A 16,849-nucleotide genomic window follows, 5' to 3' on the forward strand; every position below is an offset into this window, starting at 1 on the left:
TGGAGGGTTCTAAGGATGGGATATAAGGAGGTGGTCTACTGTTTTCTTTCATGGGAGACTCTAAATTTTCTAATAACATCCTATTTGTAGTGGGATTTATGAGAAATAGACACTCATTTTTGTCACACACGCTTTTGCAGATATGATGTACTTTCACAATAAAAAGAATGCATGGAGTAAGAAAGGCCTCCTCTGGGTAATGAAATCGTCACTGACCTTCCGCAGAGGCAGCTTCAGTTAAATGAGAGGCCAAAAGCCAGCTGAAATCGGGTTTGGGAGGCGGTGGAGGCAACTAGTGTATTTTGTTTGCCTGGTATGGAGTTGGTGATTAATTCAACAAGAGGATTAAGGGCTTTTGAAGATGAGGAGCATGCGTGCTGAGTGCAAAGGCACAGGGAACATGAAGATACTAAGAGTGAGAGGAGGTGACTGACAGAGGGGAGCACCACTGACAGAAAGCCTGGCCTAGAAAGGCAATGGATGCTGTTTCCAGTAGAGATGCTCTCCATATCTGCAGGTTCCACATGGGGAGATTCAACCCACCAGATATTGAAAACATTCTAGAGAAAGAAAACAATAAAAATAATAATACAACAATAAAACATAATACAAATAGAAAATCAGTACAATATGGCAACAATTCTATCTATATCTATCTATCTATCTATCTATTTTGGAGATGGGGTCTTGCTATGTTGCCCAGACTGGTCTCCAACTCTTGGGCTCAAGGAATCCTCCCATCTCAGTCTTCCATGTAGTTGGGACTACAGGCATTAGCCACTGCACCTGGCCAATATGGCAACTTTTCACATAACATTTACATTGTATTAGGTATTAGAAATACTCTAGAGATGATTTTAAGTCTAGGGAGAATATTCAAAGGTTATATGCAAATGCTATCCCATTTTATATAAAAGACTTCAGCATCTGTGGATTTTGGCATCTGCAGGGGTCCTGGAACTAATCTTCTATGGATACCTGAGGGACACAGACTGTATATCTGAAAACATCCGTGAATTTTAAAAAATGTGGAGGGCTCATCCTCCTTTTGAGAGGTGAGAAGAAAATGAGGTGATGAAAGTAGCCACCTGAGGAAAAGTAATCTCTGGTATGGGCTGTAGCCAGTGGGGCGACCAGAGGGAGGAAAGCCACCCACCCTGGAGAGAGGATTTCTGGGTATGATGGCAAGAAGAAGAGACCATCTGGGAAGCACTGCTGAGGCAAAACTAGCAGAATGTACTGACCAAGGGAGTACCGGGGAGAGGCTGGAAAGGAAAAACGACACAAAACCAGACAGGCTAGGAGCTGCACATGGCCTTGGAATGTTCATGATCAGTCTTACTAGTGAATAATAAATTACTCTCCAAAGTGATTTTTATTAATTTACACTTCCATTAGCAACGTCTGGGCTGCTTTTCCTCCAAGCCTCCAACACCACTTGGTGTGGTCATATTTATTTTATCTAATTTGGTGGGTACATGAGGGTGTCTAGTTGGAAATGTTTTAATTTCTATTTTGAAGATTACTAATGAGGTGGAACATCCTTTTATTCTTTATTGGCCATTCATATTCCCTCTTCTATGAAATAACTGCTCATTCTCTTCTCCCACTTTTAATTGAATTCTGTCTTTCCCTTCCAGGGCATTCTTCATATACTATGTACACTAATCATCTGAAGGTAATATGTGTGCCTAAAACTTCTCTCAGTTTGTGACATGTCTTTGTACTCTTTTTTTTTATGGTATCTTTTGATGAATAAAAGTTCTCAAATTCAATGTAGAAATTGTGAATAGTTTCATTATGATTTTATGCATTTTATACCTTGTTTAAGAAACTATTCTTTATTCAAAGATCAGGAAGACATTATGATTTTCTTGAAACTTAAAAAATTTTGACTTTCACATTTATATCTTTAACCTACCTGGAATTAATTTCTATAGTGTGAATTTAGAAATGCATTTTTGTTGTTTCTATACAGATAATGTATTGTTCCTGGATCATTTACAGAATAAGTCACCCCTTCTCCTTTGTTCAAATATGTCTATTTTTTCATATTTCCATTTGTGGGGTTATTTCTGGGCTCTCTATTCTGTTCCTTCATTCTATCTGCCTATCTGTACACAAATACCACACTATTACTAATCCAGTAATTTTTCTGTAGATTAATTTCTATGTAGATAATTGTAACATGACAATTTATTTCTTCTTTTCCAAATCTAGTTCCTTTTATTTATTTTCCTATCTTCCTGCACTGGCTAAGATCTTTAGTAAATTGTTGACTAGAAATGAAACTCTTGAGGGACATGCAGTGGCTCATGTCTGGGTAACATAAGGAGACTCCATCTCTACAAAAAAGAAAAAAATTAGCTGGGCATGGTAGTGCATGCCTATAGTCCCATGTATTTGGAAGGGAGGCTGAAGCAGGAGAAACACTTGACCCCAGGAGTTGGAGGGTACAATGAGCTATGATTATGGCACTGCACTCTAGCCTGGGTGATGGAGTAAAATATGAGACCATGAATGACAGCTGGGTCAAAGAAAAGATTAAGAAGAAAATCATCAAATTTCTGGAACTAAATGATAATGAAGACACAAACTATCAAAATCTTTGGGATACTGCAAAGGTAGTCCTAAGAGGAAAATTTATAGCGTTAGATGCCTTCATCAAGAAAACAGAAAGAGAGCAAGTCAGCAGCCATCTTAGCAAATGGAAAAGGAATAACAATCTAACCCCAAACTCAGCAGGAGAAAAGAAATAACCAAAATCAGAGCAAAATTAAATGAAATTAAAAACAAAAGAATCAGTTGGAAGATCAACAAAACAAAAAGTTGGTTCTTTGAGATTAATAAAATTGATAAACCCTTGGGTAGACTAACCAGAAAGAGAAACATAAGATCTCTAATAACTTCAATGAGAAACGATAAAGGGGAGATAACAACAGATACCACAGAAATACAAAAGATCCTCAAAGATTACTATAAAAACTCTCTTCCTGGAAATATTAAAATGTAGAGGAAATGGACCAATACCTGGAATCATGCCACCTGGCAAACTCAATCAGAAAGAATTAGAAATTTTGAATAGATCTGTAACAAGCACTGAAATAGTATTAACTATACAAAATATCCTCAAAACTAATCCTCTGGACCAGATGGTTTCACACCAGAATACTACCAAACCTTCAAAGAGGAACAAGTTTCTATGTTTCATAATCTGTTCCAAAACAGAGAAAGAAGGACTCCTCCCCAACACATTCTATGAAGGAAATATCACCATGATCCCCAAACAAGGAAAGGACTCAACAAAAAAGAAAAGTATAGACCAATATCATTAATGAATATCAATGCAAAAATATTCAATAAGATTTTAGCAAGCAGAATACAGTGACACATTAAAGAAGTTATACAACGTGATCAAGTGGGTTTTGTCATAGGGATGCAAAGTTGGTTCAACATATGTAAATCCATAAATATAATTCACCATCTAAATAAAATAAAAAATAAAGACCATATGATTCTCTCAATTGATGCAGGAAAGGCTTTTGATAATATCCAGTGTTCTTTCATGATAAGAACACTCAAGAAAATAGGCTTAGGTGGGACATTTCTTAAACTGATAGAGGCCATCTACAACAAACCCACAGCTAATATCATATTGAATGGAATAAAACTGAAAGCATTTCCACTCACACCTGGAACTAGACAAGGATGAGCATTGTCATCACTACTATTCCATATAGCTCTGGAAGTCCTAGCCACCACAATCAGGCAAGAGAAGGAGACCAAGTTTATTCAAATGGGAACAGAGAAAGTCAAACTCTTGCTCTTTACAGATGACATAATCTTATACCTGGAAAATGCCAGGGACTCAACTATAAAACTCTTAGAAGTGATTAAGGAATATAGCAGCATTTCAGGATACAAAATCAATACCCACAAATCAGTAGCCTTCATACGTGCCAACAACAGGCAAGAATAAAATCAAAGACTCTATTCCGTTTACAGCAGTGCCAAAGATGAAATTCCTGGAAATATATCTAACAAAGGATGTGAAAGATCTCAATATAGAGAACTATGAAAACTTGAGAAAAGAAATAGCAGAAGATGTTAACAAATGGAAGAACATACCATGTTATGGTTGGGAAGAATCAACATTGTTAAAATGTTCATACTACCTAAAGCAACCTACAGATTTAATGCAATCCCCATCAAAGCACCAATGGCATAATTTAAAGAACTGGAAAAAATAGTACTTTGTTTCATATGGAACCAGAAATAGCCAATACAATTATTGAAATAAAAACAAATCTGGAGGCATCACATTACTAGACTTCAGATTATACTATAAATCTATAGTGATCAAAACAGCATGGTACTGGCACAAAAATAGAGATGTAGATGTATGGAACAGAATAGAGAATGTAGAGATGAACCCAGCCACACATTGTCATTTGATCTTTGATAAGCCTAACAAAAGCATGAACTGGGGAAAAGATTCCCTTTAACAAAAAGTGCTAGGAGAACTGGTTAGCCACATGTAGAAGACTGAAACTGGACCCACATCTCTCACCATTGACAAAAATTGATTCTCACTGGATAAAAGATTTAAATTTGAGACAGGAAACTATAAAAGTTCTAAACTCTAAAAGAGTGTGGGGAAAACGCTTAAAAATATTGGCCTGGGAAAAGATTTTATGAGGAAGACCCCCTCCACCCCCTGGCAATGCAGCATCATCAAAAATAAATAATTGGGATCTGATCATGCTAAAAAGTTTCTGCACAGCTAAGGCTACCAGAAACAAAAACAACAGCCTTCGGAATGTGAGAAGATTTTTGCACATTATGAATCTGACAAAGGCCTGATAACTAGAGTCTACAGAGAACTTAAATTAAGCAACAAGAAAAGAGTAAACAACCCCATTTCTATGTGTGCAAGAGACTTAAACAGAAGCTTCTCTGAAGATGATAGATGAATGGCCAACAAACACATGAAAAAATGCTCATTGTCTTTAATCATCAGAGAAATGCAAATCAAAACCACTCTGAGATTACCTAACTCCAGTAAGCCCATATCGCAAAGTCCCCAAACTGCAGATGCTGGCATGGATGTGGAAAGAAAGGAAAACTTCCCTGCTGGTGGGATTGCAAACTAATACAACCTTTATGGAAAAAAGTTATGGAGAATTCTCAAAGTACTAAAGTTGACCTTCCATTTGGTTCTGCAGTCCCATTACTAGGTATCTACCCAGAAGAACAAAAATCATTTTACTACAACCATTTGCACCAGAATGTTTATTGTAGCTCAATTCATAATTGCCAAGTCGTGGAAGCCACCCAAACACCCATCAACCTATGAATGGATTAAGAAACTGTGGTACGTTATGCCATGGAATACTATTCGACCATAAAATGATGGAGACTTTACATCTTTTATGTTTATCTGGATGAAGCTGAAACACATTCTTCTTAGAAAAGTATCTCAAGTATTAAAAAAAAATCCAATGCATTCAATACTAATATAAAACACATATATAAACAATTACACACTCATACAAATGATAAGATAGAACACAAATATAGTCTAGCAAGGGGGCAGTGTGAGGAGGGAGGGGGAGGGAGAAGAGAGGGCGATTGGTGGATCTCAGCTAATGTGCACAATTTGAGGGTGTTTAGCACGTCCCCTGAGGGAGGGGCTCTTCCACAACTTGAACTTCACCTTGGAAGTGAGAACAATGTAACCTAAAAATCTGTACTCTCTTTATTAATTTGAAATAAGAAAAAAACTTTTAAAGATTAAAAAAAAAAAACCTATTTCTTCAAATGGCTATAAGACCATTTGGATTCCATTTTCTTTTATTAGAGTCAATTTTGGCAAATTGTACTTTTCTAAGATAGTCCATTTTATCCAAGTTTTCAAATTTGTTGCTGTAAAGTTATTCATGACTGTCTCATTATCTTTTTAATATTTGCTGCAACTGAAGTTACACCACTTGTTTATTTTTAATAATGTTTGTGGCTTTTTCCCCCCTTGATCAGTCTTGCCTGAATTTACCCATTTTGTTAGTCTTTTAGAATAATCAACACCTAGCTTCATTGATTCTTTGTATTTTATCTTAATTTTCTATTTCATTAATTTCTGGTCAGATATTCGGTATTTCCATTTGCCCACTGTTTGGATTTATTTATTTATTTTTCCAACTTTTTAAGCTGTGAATGTTTAGCCCAATTTTCAGCCTCCCTTCTTTTCTAACATAAACTTTTCAGACAGGGTTTTTTAACAGAAGCACATTTCAGACCAGATAATTTGTTGTTGTTGGGCACTGTCCTGTCGATTATAAGCTAGTTAGCGACATTCTTGGCCTCTGCTGACTAGATGTCAGTAGCAACCTGAGTTGTGATAATTAAAAAAGTCTCCAGATATTGCCAAGTATCCCTTGGGGGGGGGGCAAATTCACCTTCAATTGAGAACTACTGATTTAAGGCTTCAAATTTTCATTTAAGTACACTTCAGCTTCATCTCTGTTAGCTTATTTTTATCGTCATTCAATTCTGAGAACTTTCTACTTTTCTTGTAATTTATTTCACCCATAAGTTGTTCTGAAGTGGGGTTTAAAATGTCTAAGCCAGCCGGGTATGGTGGCTCATGTCTGTAATCCTAGCACTCTGGGAGGCTGAGGCAGGTGGATTGCTTGAGTTTACGAGTTCGAGACCAGCCTGAGCAAGAGTGAGATCCCATCTCTAAGAAAAAAACTAGCCAGGCATGGGTGGTATGTGCCTATAGTCCCAGATACTTAGAAGACTGAGGCAAGAGGATGCTAGAACCCAGAAGTTTAAGGTTGCTGTGAGCTATGATGACAGCATGGCCACGCTACCCAGGGTGACAGAGTGAGACTCAGTCTCAAAAAAAAAAATAAATAAATAAATAAAACTTCTAAGCCTATGTTTTTGTGTACTTGTTTGTTTTTAGTTTATTTCAGTATATTTGCTATAGATTTCTAACTTAACAGATTTACTGAGATTTGCCTTAGGACCTAGTATATGGTAATTTTTCACAACTGTTCCATGGGGCAAGAAGTTTTTGTTTTAGTGCAGTGTTCTACATGTATTAATTATATTAAGCCTATTAATTATGTTCGAGTCTATGAAATACAAAACAAGAAGCAAAACATCAGTCTTGAGGAAAAAAATGAGAGAAAAAAAAAAGAAGCAAAATAAACACTTACATCTAAATGCTCAGACCTGCCCGTCCCCACAGTCAGGTACTGCTACACCCTCAAGGGCAGCGAACTAAGCTATATGAATCATGCCCAGAAGGAAAAACAATTCAGCTCCCATGACTTAGGGCTGAACTTGAATTTCCCAACTTGTTACCATAAGGACAATGTCAGAGATTTCAAGCCCTTCTGAATGTAGGCAGGATGGCTTCTCCTAAAGCTCCTCCCTCCCTGCCTTTCAAGAATGATCAGTCAGAAGCTGGAGGCAAGACTCCAGGGAAAGTGACAGTCTCACAGTGATAGTTTCTCCAGTCTGTGGCTACACCTAGGGAATGCTTGCCCTCCAGTGATGGTGTTGCGACCTCAGAAGAGAGGGTCAGTGGAAAGCAGGCTCTGCTGCCAATGTGCTCGAGGGGGCACATACATGCACACACGTGTACATACATATTCACACACACTCACACATAGATACATACACTTGGGTGCACATGCACACATGTACACACACATACATGCATGCACACTCACAGATGCATGTGTTGTGACAGGAATATCCAGAGTGTCTAGGCATCCTCATACCTGCCAAATGAAAGAAAAAGAAAACTCTATGTTTTTGTTCCTTCTACTAATTGCAAGGCTTAGAAGAATTCTAATTGGAAAAGAAAGGTTAGTGTTGTTATATCTGATAAAAGTGACCTTTAGCCAATGAGTGGTTTATATTTTTCTGACGCCTGCACAGAAAAAGAGCCTGTCTGGAGGGAAAGTGGCATTTTTGGGGTCTGTTTTAGGTAGCATTTATGCCTTGAACCTTTCCATTTGACAGGTGCCAGGAAACCAACAGATCAGAATGTTAAACCAGTTATGAAACTGTCTTCCTCTCTCTACAAACACTTGGGAGGCAGCAGGTGATTAATTAAAATGTCCCTGTTGAGGGTCTACCCTGTGCTACGGACAGTGCTAGGTCTAGGTTCCAGAGGTGACGGGGCAGACATACTTGCTGGCCTCTCAGAGATTAGAAGCCAGCTAAGAAGATGGACACTGAGTCATAGTACAGGTGTGGTGTGAATCATCAAGGAGATGTGACTCCCAGTGCCCACAACAGAGGCTCTGGCCTAGGGAAGAGTCCCAGAGAAGCCTCCCTGGGGAGGGACACTGAAGCTGAGACTCGCAGAGGGGGCAGGAGGCATCTGGGTGGGGGTTGGGGTGAATGTCCAGCAAAGGGGCCAGTTGGACAAGGAACAGCCCTGGGTGGGACAGAAGCCAGCATGCTAGGTAAACAGTGTGGTGAGGGGAGAGTGACACTGCAGGGAACGTGGAACCAGCACATGCTGAGCCACGCAGAATGCAGAAGCAGTTTGTACATGATTCCAAGAAGTGTGGGTGGTCATCAAAGGCTTAAAACCAGGGTGGTGACATGCTCATCTCCTGGCTACTCAGTGAAGAGTGGGCTGCGGGGTGTGTGTGGACGCAGAGAGCCCAGGCAGGGCTGTGGCCACAGTCTCGGCAACAGGTGATGGTGGCTGCAGCCAGAGCAATAGCAGTAGAGACAGGATCAGGTGTTTAGAAGGCAGAATAGGTAGAACTTGGTGATAGACTTGATGGGATGGGTGGGTCAGGGAGAAGAAGGAATCCTGACTAGGAGGACAATGGTGTCATTTGCTGGGACAAGGTAGCCTGGAAGGAGAGGCAGAGAAGGGTAGGGAAGGAGCAGGGCAAGAACCAGTTTATGTGGAACAAGAATCCCCTGGGAGCTATTCAAGAGGCAATATCAAGAAGGCAATGGATGGGGGCGGCACTTGTGGCTCAGTGGGTAGGGTGCGGGCCCCATATACCTAGGGTGGTGGGTGTAAACCCAGCCCCAGCCAAACTGCAACAACAAAAAAAATAGCCAGGCATTGTGGCGGGCACTGTAGTCCCAGCTACTCGGGAGTTCTGAGGCAGGAGAATCGTCTAAGCCCAGGAGCTGGAGGTTGCTGTGAGCTGTGATGCCACTGCACTCTACTAGGGGCAACAAAGTGAGACTCTGTCTCTGAAAACAAAACAAAACAAAACAAAACAAAACAATAAAAAAAAAGAAGGCAATGGACTCGGAACCTGCAGAGCTACGGTCTTGGAAGCCTCACCTCTCTGGAGGTGAGTCAGTCTCTAGCAGGAGCAGAGGTCCTGGGGCAGGGCCCTGCCTCGGGTTCCCATGGCAGGGATGCTGGCAGAGGCTGAGGAGTGCCAAGGGCATGAAAGGAAAAGCAGCAGAAGGTGGTGTGCTGCAAGCCAGCAAAGGGAGGTTTCAGGACGGAGTGGCTGGGCAACTTGCTGAACACGGCTAAGAGTCACCTTTTTGAAAAATCTCCACTCTGTCACTCTCTTGATTACAAATCTCACTGCTGCCCCATGAAAGAGTCTAAATTTCTTATGGAATACCAGGCCTCTCACACACTGCTGCCAATGTACCTCTCCAGACTCACTTCTGGTAACTCTGCGCACCCCAGTGAAGTCTGAGTTCTGTGTACCCTCTGCTGACACGTGGTGGATTTGTGCCATTGCTCTCCTGTGCCCACTCTCTCAGGAGATTATTGCATCCCTGCCTTCAGTCCCTTTTGCTATGAGATCTCTATCCACAGCTCTTAGGGTGGGGCATGTGGCCAGGCTGACAATGACAAGTGCATTGCCCTCCCTGATGGCAACCGATTAGGGGTGTGGGTAAAAAATATGATTACCTTGGTATGATCAGAGAGAATCTCCTGGAAGTAAGACCTCCAGAGTCCAAAAGGACATGGACATGGGAGTGTGGGCAGCCATTTGGTGACCATGAGCAAAGCTGGTCTGAGGATGAGGTCAATGTATGAAGCTGGTCAGAGCTGAGAGACTGAGAGAACCTGGCTCCAATGGTGACATTGTTTGAATTCTTGCTCTAAGCTCGGCCATAAGCCAGATAAATTTGAACCTTTGAGCTGTGGAAACCAACAGATTTCCTTTTCTTTTACTTTTTGTTTAGGGTCAGGTTTTCTATGACTTGAGAAGAATGAACCCATGAATCCTAACTTACATATACACCCATTCCTGTGGCTTTCCTCTTCTCCAGTTCAGCCTTTTCCAGTTCTTCTTGGAACCCCATGTCTTCCTCCCAGCCCCAGAGCCCAGGATTGTCACGTGTTCCCTCTGGTTTACACATCTGCCTTCCCCACTGGCCTCAGGATAGGGATTGCGTCTTATCTGTTTTAATAACCCTGATGCCTCAGTATCTGGCCCATAAGAATAACTAATCAAATGGTTTCTGAATGACTTTGTGATTGAATGAATAAATGAATTATAAGAAGAGGCTCAATGCAAAGAGGGAGGAAGATAATGAAGACAGAGAAAAATGGCTAAAGAAACGCCTAAACCAGTAAAAACTTAAGTGTATTATCTTCAGCCCTGGCCAAGTACATTTTCAAAATGTCATTATTTTAATTATGAAAATGGCCTCTCAAAAAATACAAAATAAATAAAGCATGTCCTTGCTCCCAGATGGAATAAACTCATTTAGCTGTGTTACATCAGAATAACTTCATAAAATCTGGTATTCAAAGCACATTAGGTCAGGTTGGCTGATTTTTCCATAATTATTTTAAACGTTCACTATCTACAGAATTTCATTCCAAACCCAAACAGTCCATGGCACTTAATGAGCAGGTTCCAATGCTTGGGCCCAAGACCGGCTGCTGGCTTCAGTGCTGCGCTGGGTCATTAGATGTCTATGGAAGATATTCAGATCAAGCCACTGTTACCGTGGTAACAAGCGCAGGACAGGAAAGCTGGCTGTCATGTATAAGATGAGGATTATGTACAGGAAGCACTGACAAGCCACTAAGGAAACAACATGGGGTTTCCTCAGTTAAGAATGCTCATTCCACATTCACAAGCTAAAAACTGAAGAGTCAAACATCCAGTGAGGAAATACACAAAAGCCCATTAGGCCTGGTTGCCAATCAAGAAGAAAAGGCAGCACTCGCCTCCTCCCACTATGCTTTAACTAGGTACATGCGTATTTATATACAAACCACACACACAGACCAACTGAAATATGCAGAGTAGGCAACCCCGAGCTCAGCATGGCACACACTTGCTGCAGAGCCCTCTCGATCCATGCTTTGGGTTTGAAATGCTTATTAAGTGAACTCTACAGGCAACAAAATAATAATAAAAAAAGAAAACAAGTGGGACTATGTCAATCTAAAAGGCTTCTGCAGGCTTGGAGCTTATAGTTCAGTGGTTAGGGTGCTGGCCACTTGCACTGGGGCTGGTGGCTTTGAACTTGACCAAGGGATGCTAAACAACAATGACAACAATAACAAGAAAATAGCCTGGTGTTGTGGCAGGTACCTGTAGTCCCGGCTACTGGGAGGCTGAGGCAAGAGGATCGCTTAAGCCCAAGAGTTTGAGGTTGCTGTGAGCTGTGACACAATAGCATTCTACCAAGGGCAACAGAGTAAGACTCTGTGTCAAATAAATAAATAAATAAATAAAAAGCTTCTGTACAGCAAAGAAAACAATCAACAGAGTGAAAATATAACCTATGGAATCAGAAAAAATATTTGCAAACTATGTATCTGTTAAGGGTTTGATTCTCCCAAATATATAACTCTTATGACTCACCCATTATGACAATAAAACCCTAATGACCAAATTAAAAAATGGGCAAAAGACTTAAATAGACATTTCTTCAAAGAAGACTTACAAATAGCAACAAGTATATGCAAAATGCTCAATATCACTAATTATCAGGGAAATGCAAAGCAAAACCACAGTGAGACATTACCTCAAATCTGTTAGGATGGCAACTATCAAAGAACCAAAAGACAGCAAATGCTGGTGAGGATGTGGAACCACCGTAACCCTCAAACACCTCAAACACCATGGAGCGGCCTTTAAAAATTAAAAATAAAACTACCGTATGATCCTGCAATCCCCCGCCTGGGTATTCATCAAAAAAAAAAAAAAAATTGAAACCAGGATCTCAATGAGCTGTTAGCACTCCCATGTTCACTGCAGCAACATAGACAACAGCCAAGATGTGGAAATATCCTGAATGTCCATGGACAGGCAAATGGACAAAGACAATGTGGCATATAGATACAATAGGATAGAACATTATTCGGCCTTACGAAAGAAGGAGATTCTGCAGTATGAGATAACCTGAATGAACCTTGAGTACATCATGCTCAGAGAAATAAACCAGTAACAAACACAAAGATGGATACTGCGTGATTCCACTTACATGAGGTTACCTAAAGTAGTCAAATTCATAGAATCAAAGAGTAGAACAGTGGTGGCAGGGGTTGGGGAGACAGGAAAATGGATATCAATAGGTATAAATTTTCAGTGAAGCAAGATAAGTAAGTTCTAGAGATCTGCTGTATAGCATTGTACTTACCATCAATGTACTGCAGGGGTACACTTTGTGTTAAGAGGGTAGACCTCATGTTATATGTTTTTACCACAATAAAATTGTCATTTTAAGAAACTCTACAGGCTTGGCACCTGTGGCTCAAGTGGCTAAGGTGCCAGCCACATACACCAAAGGTTGCGGGCCCAGCCTGGGCTGCCAAACAACAATGATGGCCGCAACTAAAAAAAAAAAATAGCCAGGCGTTGTGGTGGGCACCTGTGGTCCCAGCTACTTGGGAGACAGAAGCAGGAGACTTGCTTGAGCCCAGGAGTTGGAGGTTGCTGTGAGCGTGATGTCACGGCACTCTACCCAGGGGGACAGCTTGAGGCTCTGTCTCCTAAAAAAAAAAAAAGAAACTCTGCAAAGACTTCATTTTTCTGGTGATAAATTTATAATGATCTTACTGCTAGATCCAAAATTAAGGCAGACTTATAGACATTGCTTTGTTAATTTGGTAGTGACTAAGCTTTCAAAGATGTTTTATACACTTGTCCTATTTGGAAATCTAGGATGGGCCATGATTTTTAAACTCCTTGTTACTTCTGTCAGTAATTAGTTGTCATACCTAAAAATACTCACAAATGGCCAGAATGAAGAATACATGAAACCCAGTGCAAAGCCTAAAAAGGAAAATAAATGAACAGCAGAGTTTTGCAAGATCTCCGTACCTTATCTGATTTCCCTCATCGTTTACCAAGAAGAACCAGCGGAACTTCACAACCAAGGGGCTGCAGTTGGTGATATTAACATAGCGAATGACCTCAGTATCATTCAGGATACAGCCGAAATCCACCTCCATTGTCTCAAAAGAGAGGTTGGGGTAATTCACCTCTCCCCGCAGGGTCAGACTGTCTACCTGAGGGTGTTCTATATACTTAATTGCTAGAATTTCTTCTGCCACCCAGTTATTCAAATCACTTTTATAGGAAGGGTCGAACTTGATCAGCAGGTTTTTTTCTTCATGAAGGTCCAGTTTAATAGGCTACAAATAAATGAGATAATAGGGAATCATCAGCTTTTGTACTATGCATTTCCAACTTGACACATGAAACAGAACCACCAAAGTCATTTACATATATTTATATACACACACATACATATTAGTATAAAATACACATATACCTGCATGCATAATTAGACAGCTTGTATATACAAGTATAGATATTCATATATCTATGCACATTTGATTAGTTGACAGCGAAAGCAAGGAGAACCTGGAGAGGAATTATTTGAAGGAAGAGATTGTGAGAAGAGCCCTATGTGGGGTAATAAGAATTGAGGTGTGATGAAAGGGTGCGTCTACAATGAATAACTGTTATGAAATACTCTTAACTGAAAATAAATAAGATTATGAAAAGCTCTTCCTAGACACATGGGAAATTGCTTAAGAAAAATTTAAAAAGGTAAAGTACTCAGGGGGAGGTCTGCAGAGGGTGACCCAGAAAGGGACAGATTAGGTGATTTAATTTCCTAACATCTGCGGTCCTCACTTTTGAGCACAGTGTTACCCACTTTTCATTCTTTTCTATTCAACTTAAAATTACGGCCCAGAGCTATACAGAGTTTGTTCGGGAGATTTTATGTGTTCTTTTCTCTCTTTGCCTCAAATCCCCATGTGTTCTTTGAAGCCAGTGTCTGCAGTAACACCTCCCATGGAAAGGCTGGCTATGAGTTAGCTTTTTTAGGCATTGCTCATTTCACTTAAGGGGCAAGAAAGCCATCTTGTGGTTTTGCAGCAAGTGCCCGGAGGTAGTGGGGAAGAATGCGCAGAGGACACATAGAAGGGACCTACTCACAGCACACACCGTCTTTCCAATGCACTCACATAGTCCAGGTATTGAACTGTGTTCATCCAAAATTTCACTGTATATTATTTCTCAGAGTTAATATTTGGGAAATGTTAGTCCAGATGTGATTCAGGGATAATAGAATTTTTAAAAAATGACTATACTATTGAATTTTTTCTCAAAAAAGAATCCTGAAGAAGTTTTTCTTACATAAAGGGATACTAATTCTTAAGGTTTAGGACTCTGAAGCAAGACCTGCTTGGGTCTAAATCTTGGTTCTGTCCATTATTAGTTGTATGAGACCTTGAGCAAAATACAAGGCCTCAGTTTCTCCATCTATAAAATAAGGATAATAATGGTACCTGCCACTTTTTAAGAGGTTGTAACAAGTAATTACAAGGGTAAGGTGTTTCAGAGCAGTGCCTTACATGCTCTGTGTGTGGCATATACACGTTTATTACTACTGCTTTCTTTTTATAGCCAAGAAAGAAGATAGGTAAACATAAAGCAGTTTCAACTTTAACAATGTCTTAGACACCTGGCTGTGAAAGGGGGTGAAACCAGCACACTTATGCTTCCTCCACCTTCCAATTTTTATTGGCTATGGTGAAGTTTAAAAGGCTGAGGTTTAAAACAATTTGCTCTGAAATGTTGACTGCCAAAGCTGTGTAGTCTCAGTTACATAAGTAAATGGACTGAGTCCTCCTAGCAGTCTGTTTCTCAGTTTTTTCATTCCCAAGCACCTTATTTGATTCTTCTGGAAGGTTGTATTTCACTGGCAAATTAGTTTTTCAAGGATGCATGAAGGTCATACTCAATGTTTCCTTGTGTCTTGAGAGGGCCTGTCTGTTACTGTTATACTCAAAGGATGCTTTGGCTGGTTATAAAATTCTTGGCTGACACTGTTTTTCCCTCAGTACTCTGAAGTCATTGCCCTGCCGCTGTCATACAGTATTAAGTGTTACTGTGGAAAAGTCTGAGGTTAATCTAAACTCTAAAATCATCCCTTGATAGGTCTCTTCTTTTGGTTATCAGGAAAGTCTTGTAACTTCACTAAGATATGTTTCATTGTTGAATGTTTTGTATTATTTTGTCCCAGGATAAGGTTGTGGCTTTATTTCTAAAAATCTTTTAAAAATATTTCATTTATATTTAGAATAGATAGAATAACGAAAAGGCCAGTCATCCTGTGCCCTTCTCCCCACTTCTTAGCTAAGTCAACTAATTCCCCCCTACCACTGAGGCAACCGAAGTTGAAAGTGTCTTGTGTATCACTGCAGATTCATTCTAGGGACATGGGGTCACATCTGTATATGTATTATTTAACTTTTCACACACATGATGGCATACCACACACACTGTTCAGCATTTTCCTTTTCTCACTGGGAGATCATTGCATATGGAGCTGCTTCATTGTCTCCAATCGCTGCATTTCACCCCAGAATCAAATGATTCTGCCATCATTTACTTAGCCAATTTCTTATTGACAGATATTGGTCCCCATCTTTTGCTCTTATAATCAAGATGACAATATCCTGTATACATGTCATCTTGTATATTATGTCTATGTCTATAGGATAAATTCCTAGGAGTGGGATTACTAGGTCAAAGAGTGTGGGTATTTGAAATCTTGATAGCTACTGCTATTTTGCCTTCCAATGTGTTCTGCCCAGCATGGTAGGAGACCACCTGATTCCACATGCCCTCCCAGACACAAAGCACTACTAAACTTAATCGTTGCCAATCTGATCGGTTACAAAAATGTATTTCATAGTAATTTTAATTTGTATTTCCTCTGATAGGATGCTTAGAAGTCATTTTAGTTTCCCTTCTGTGAACTCTGTTCATTTCTTTTGCCTAGTGTTCTATTTTGTTGTTGGTATTTTCCTTGTGGATTTGTAGAAGATCTTTATTTTCTAAATTATACGTGTGTGGTCTTATTAAAATTATAGATGCAAATAATATTTAAAAAGTGATACTATAAGAATTACCAAGAAACAGTAACTTCTGAGCCACCCTGAACTCACAGGCCACCATTTCTCCACTCTAGCAGTAGGGTTGGTCTACTGAACCATTTGTTTGGACACACCCCAAAACCAGAATGAAAATAAGGAGGGCTTATTTCAGGTACCATCACTGACAACACTGGAAGCATTAGATTTCCCCAGATATTTTGACAAATTTCTTTGAGAAGAGTATTATTTTTGCTTTGGGATAAAAGCCAGCTGCCCATGCTTTCTGGGTGAGATACAGTGTACATAGAACTGCTCTATTTTCAACCTTCTCCTCAGACTTGTCGCTTCTGAGCCCAGAGCTATTACAGAACCCACTGAGAAGAACAACTTTTTAACCTTTTACAACTTTATTGGAACATTTTCTGGAAGGTAGACTTTGGTGCCTTTTTGTCAGCTCACTCTAATCCT

The 16,849-nt window shown here is 40.0% G+C and overlaps 1 protein-coding gene across 2 annotated transcripts in view; it reads right to left on the reverse strand.

Annotated features, from left to right (window-relative positions):
- Positions 1-16,849, reverse strand: part of HYDIN (HYDIN, axonemal central pair apparatus protein) — a 304,707-nt gene that overhangs the window by 154,906 nt on the left and 132,952 nt on the right. The window contains exons 22-23 of one of the 2 annotated variants that reach the window (XM_003791377.2): positions 13,308-13,621; positions 3,176-3,180 (exon numbers count right to left, since the gene is read on the reverse strand). In XM_003791377.2, the coding sequence (XP_003791425.1) occupies positions 3,176-3,180; positions 13,308-13,621 (319 nt within the window). The remainder of the gene's footprint in view (positions 1-3,175; positions 3,181-13,307; positions 13,622-16,849) is intronic. The other variant, XM_012806119.1, reaches the window with a different exon arrangement.

This window comes from Otolemur garnettii, unplaced genomic scaffold, assembly GCF_000181295.1.
Source record: "Otolemur garnettii isolate 467f Iridium unplaced genomic scaffold, OtoGar3 scaffold00047, whole genome shotgun sequence".
Classification (NCBI taxonomy): Eukaryota; Metazoa; Chordata; class Mammalia; order Primates; family Galagidae; genus Otolemur; species Otolemur garnettii.